Source organism: Poecilia mexicana, unplaced genomic scaffold (genome assembly GCF_051168715.1).
Source record: "Poecilia mexicana isolate PSO_F unplaced genomic scaffold, ASM5116871v1 scaffold_20, whole genome shotgun sequence".
Classification (NCBI taxonomy): Eukaryota; Metazoa; Chordata; class Actinopteri; order Cyprinodontiformes; family Poeciliidae; genus Poecilia; species Poecilia mexicana.
In genome coordinates this window covers 531,514-536,973 of record NW_028263389.1, presented here as the reverse complement: position 1 = coordinate 536,973, position 5,460 = coordinate 531,514, and the positions used below count along the sequence as shown (strand labels likewise).

Genomic DNA, 5,460 nt, shown 5'->3' with positions numbered 1-5,460 from the left:
GGGATGTGTTTTAGATTGCAGGAAGAAACTAAAGTGCCTGGAGAATACCCCAAACATTTAATTAGCCCAACCTAGAGGAGAAAACCCAACATTTCTATATTGATGTATGAGACATTCGTCAGACTCAGAAGAAACCAAACATCTAGGAGAAAACCCAACATATTAACATGTCAATTAACCCTAAACCCAATCCTCATCCTAAATTAGACTAGACTAAATACTAAAAAGCTATAACTCCAATGTCTGTGTGTGTATGTTTAAGAAAACCATGGGTGACTGAGCAGTTCTTCCAGCATGGGACGCTCCTTTGGCTGTTCCTTCAGGCACTTGGTCATAAGATCCTGGCAGTCTGGAGGGTCAGAGGTCAAAGTGCAACAACAGTTAGAGCTCTAAACAGAAGATAGATTTATATATGGTGTGAAAAGATATAATACAAGTGTTTGTCTAACTCTTGGAAAGCCTCTTGTTGATCTTCAGCTTGTTTGTGAGGAAACTGATGGTTTTGAACATCTTGTTGTGGAGAATTTCAAACAGGAGCACTCCCAGCTGCCACACCGTTGTGGGTCCAGCAGTATATTTCTTGAGTCTGTAAAATTCTGGTGGGACGTGATCACGGGTACCTAAAAGATGTGTGAGAATAAGACAGTCAACAAGTTGAAGAAGGCTAAAAAGAAGTTCTGTTTTCACAGCAGAGACAGAATAAGAATATCATACCACGGAGAAGTGCAAATTTCCTTCCGCGGTCAAAGCAGCTTAGACCGAAGTCTATGAGATAGGCTTGTGGGCCTTCTGAGCTGCTCTTAATCAGGACATTTTCCACTTTAATATCTCTGTGGAAGATGTTTGCATCCTGAAGCTGAATCGTTGCTTCCACCAGCTGTTTTAATATGATCTAAAAGAGAAAAATGATTTGAATCTCAAAATTCTGCATAGTTTGATGTTGGACTTTGGCAACTTATAAAGTAAAATATCATATGGATTTTTTTTTTCACATTCTGTCAGAGTAAAACCAAATAAATTAATGTATTTCTTAGAGATATGTGATTAACATAAAGTATTGCAAAATTTCTAAGTGGAGGAAACATTGGACTCTACCTTGGCCTCCTCCTCATTTAGACAACCTTCATGCTCATCAAGATAGACAAAGAGGTCCTCTGACGGCATGGGCCTCTCCATCACTAGAACCAGCTCTTCTTCCAGCTCATACCAGTCCAGCAGGGACACCAGGGCCAACTGCCCTGATGAACTGGTAGTTAGATTCCTCAGCTTCAACATGATGGCCACCTCCAATGCCATCTTCCTGCCATTCTCATCCTGAAACATCAAAGCAAACAGGAGAAACCCACAATGCATCTGGAATCCAGCAAAGTCTTAAAGTCAGTCTTAGATGCTGTTGCTCACTTACCTTATGTTTGAGAAACACATTTTCTTTTGGGATGTGTTTGATAGCCACCTATAACATTGAAACAAAGCATTGCTCAGCAATGGGAATATCCTTAAAGAGATTGTTCAGACTTCCTAAGGTCAGTATGTATGGAGTTCTCAGTAATACTGTAAGGTGCACTGACAAAAACCATAGCCAAGTGATCTCATTGATCAATTTCAGTTATATAGCTTCATAGTTTTAATTAAACAAAGAATTAAAAATAAATTGAGATAAAAATTGAGATAGGGGGATGTGCTGTGGTGGCACAGGGGTTAAGCATGGCCCACATGTGGAGGCCTCAGTCCTTGACATGGCCGTCACGGGTTTGATTCCCAGCCTGGTGACCTTTGCCGCATGTCTTCCCCTTTGATAGTCAGTTAACTATCCTGTTAACTGACTATCAAATAAAGGCCACTAGAGCCAATAAAACCTTTAAAAACAAACTGAGATAGGATCACACTTTTCATCTTATTAGATGAAAAGTGAAGAACTTTTCATAGTTCTGCAACCTGCAGAACCCTGAGTGGCTCTTTGGCTCACTTAATACAGTGTGTCCCCACCCTGGTCCTTATGGGACATTGTCGTGTGTTTTATGTGTTTCTCTGCTTCAGTGCAGCTGATTTGAATGGATGACGTTTGCTGAACTGCAGTCATCTGAATCAAGTGGGTTAAGGTTGAAGCAGGGAAGCATGTATCACATACAGGACAGAGTGCCTTGACATTACTCATCTACACATTTACAATTAAAATCTCATTGGTTAATAAAGTAATTTCACTGATATAGAGTTTTATCTTACAGACATGGACATTTTCAGTTTGAGTCTTCATTAGCTAAAATCAGCTGAAACAGAGGTCAATATGTCATTATGGCTGTTAGACTTCCATCTTTAAGATGATTTTAACTCTTTTTTTGTTTACAAACTTTAACTCCTACTGACTGTTAGAAGAACTATTACTGATAACTTTCTAGTTATCAGTAATCTTTTAAATATTCCAAAGACACCTACAGGCAATTTATCCTTCTGTCGATATCCAGCAAACACAGATCCAAAGCCTCCTTCTCCCAGTAGATGCAGCTCAGTATATTTTTTCTGGAATTTGGCTAAACACATGAACACATGTTTGAGTTTCACAAAGCATCAGAATAAAACCCTGTTCACACTAATGTTACCTCAGATTTAATTGTAGAAGTTCTGACTTGTACTTTTTTTTTTTTCAAAACTGTCAACTTAAATTCTGACCTCTTTGGGAAGTCACTTGTTCTTTTTTTGTCTTCTTCTTCATTGGTGATTCCTCAAAGTCATCCGCCTTCCTCTTCAAATTCCTCTTTCTTATACCTCCTGTAATGTAAAGTACCGGACTGAAGTTGCTGGATCCTAACATTGAGAATAACCAAAAGAAACAACATGAGTGTTTCAGCCTTTAGTTGCCATAAGGCAAAAATAGCTGGACAGAAAAAAAGACAAGTGTGCCTGCATTGTGCTGCATTTATTACAGTCTCATTAAACTATCTCCCTCTTTATTTACTGTAATAAGTAGATTAACACAACTTTATATCATGCATTGTTTTTGGCTTTGTCTGTGCTGTATATATTGTAGGCTTGCTGAATGTGCCACAGAAACCAGATCTGACTGAATCGCTTCCTGTCACCTCTTTACTTTTCCTCTTTTCTTGTACAACAGTTTAGCTTAAAACAAAGGATGAACCGTTTTAAAGGAAACACACACATTTACCAAAGGAGCAACAGTGGCTGCACCATCATCTGACCACTAGGTGTTTAAATAGATGTTAGCAAGACCCAGCTGTGATATTGATTCTCTAGTGAATTTGCGCATTACTTATTACGTTTTCATGAATGTTTATGACTGTTGTCATGAAGTGTCACTGGGTAAATAATGACACTTTAATGCAAAGTTGACATTTTTAATGGACTTTTAGTGCATATTTTAATGCAACATGTAGTGATCAGATTGCTACATATCTGATCTTTTCAAACGTGACCTGTGTCAAGTGGACTGTATTTGCTCTGTCTGTGCTGTGCTTCACAGAAAAGGAATTTCTTTGAAAGCACTGGGTGAATTTTCATAGAGTTTCCCATAGTAAAAGAGGCTGGATTCAAGGGAATACCAAAATGTTTCGATTTTTCAACCATGCTTTTGTATCACTTTGTTCTGTCAATATAAAGTAGAGCAAAGCAGCCAACCTGAGCTGCTGTCCATTGAGGAGGAAGTCTCTTTGGTTTGGACCTGCTGCAGGAGTCCCTTCTTCTTCTTGGTCGGTGTTGAACATCCCTCTACTTCTTCTGTCATTTTCCTCTTGATGTGGTCCTGGCAGGTTGTGGAGGCTCTGGTCGTCACAGAGACCCTGATCTTTTTTCTGGGGGTCTTATCTTGAACTCCTTTCCTTTTCTTTGGCCTGCACTTATGAACAGACTCAATATTTGGTGGAGTCATCCAGCTGTTGTTGTCTAAAATGAGAGGTATTGGGAAAAATATGCAATGGTTTTGACCATTTGTCATATATTTATTATTTCTGAATCACCTCACAGATATCTGATCTAGGACTTTATTACACAAACTGTTCAATCTTTAACTGATTTTTACTAAGATGTGGGAGAAGCCAACAGATTCGCACATTTCAAAGTTTCCAACCAAATAATAAACTCATGAGTAATAATAATACATTTTATTTATAGGCCGAATGGCAAAAACTAAAAACCACTTATTTATGTATTATGAGCACAACTATAGGCTGACCTTCACTGATCAGTGTGTAAAATTTACTTATAAATCCAAACTAATCTATCTTTCTCTAAAATCTGAAACATTAACTATTTCTTGATAGTCTTGAGTGTATGCATGTCATGGGTATGTCATGAACTCAGTTACCTTGTTGTTTCCTGAGAGCCGGTGTTTTTCCCTTTCTTTCACGTTCTTTGACCATCTTTGTCTTTTTCTAGACTTCAGTGTCAATTACTTCAAATACAAGTGTTGGCAGTTTTGTCTCTCGTAGTTATGTCTCACTCTATCAGAGATTTCTGACGAACTGAACTCAAATAGAATGTTGGGTTCACACCAACCAGTGTGACCTCAAAAATAACATTCCAAAATTTGGTCATAAATGTCAGAATGGAGGTGATGTTGCTTAGCAGCCCTCTGACTTAACCCTAACCTCTAATCTACACAACACAGAAAAATCCCCACAATCAAATATAAACATTTTATCCAGTGTCAGTTTTCCAGGAAAGAGTAGAGGAATGAATCCTAAATATTAGAGCAGCACAGAGATCACTTTTTATTTGCTGCAAAAACGTATTCAAATTAAAATAACTTCAGCTGGTATTTTTACCATTATGTAGAATCCAAAGAGGATATTTTAGATTTGCCTGGCTTTCACAAAGAAAAACTGTTCCATACATTTTTCAGGTTTGTTTTTGTGTAAATTTGCTTTGTTTTCTTTCCAGCAACAAAAACAGGATATAGCTCTCTCTTGGGTGTTTTTTTATTTTTCATTTATTTATTTATTTATTTATTTTCATAATTAATATATGAATGTGGCTAATTCCGCTCTTTAGGAACAATCACGTTTTGTTTGTAGTTCCGTTTACTATTAAATTAAATTAAAAGCAAAAACATGGCTGATAATAAATGAATACTATGTGTTGCACCTTATATTTCCAATTTCTAAGAAGGTTTTTACTTGTTTGCATGTTTTTAAATCAGTGTTTAAAAATTTGTCCGTTCTTCAATTGTGATCAAAGGTTCCCCAGGGTTGTTCTGAGGGCCACAAATGCTACAATTTGGATGCCCTGGGTTTACACAATTAAGTAGTAGACAATATGTTGACAGACATTATACATTTCTAGTTAATTATAAATTGAAACTATTGTTTAATAGTTAAATCAGTATCTTGAATACATTGCTCAACCATATTAATACTCTTTCACAGAAAGTTTCTTATTATTCACCAAAGCAATTATGGCAGACCCTCAGTAATTTAACATTTATTGTTACGTTTTTTATTTTTACATTTA

General features: G+C 37.0%; 1 protein-coding gene across 1 annotated transcript; it reads right to left on the bottom strand.

The window, feature by feature from the left end:
• Positions 1-257: 257 nt before the first annotated feature.
• Positions 258-4,370, bottom strand: LOC106906304 (serine/threonine-protein kinase pim-1-like). The gene is made up of 9 exons (XM_088001609.1): positions 4,316-4,370; positions 3,631-3,894; positions 2,668-2,802; positions 2,434-2,528; positions 1,406-1,453; positions 1,096-1,314; positions 715-892; positions 450-620; positions 258-349 (listed from the first exon to the last, which is right to left on the bottom strand). The coding sequence occupies exons 1-9, from the start codon at positions 4,368-4,370 to the stop codon at positions 258-260; spliced, it is 1,257 nt and encodes a 418-aa protein (XP_087857735.1).
• Between the last annotated feature and the right edge of the window lie 1,090 nt (positions 4,371-5,460).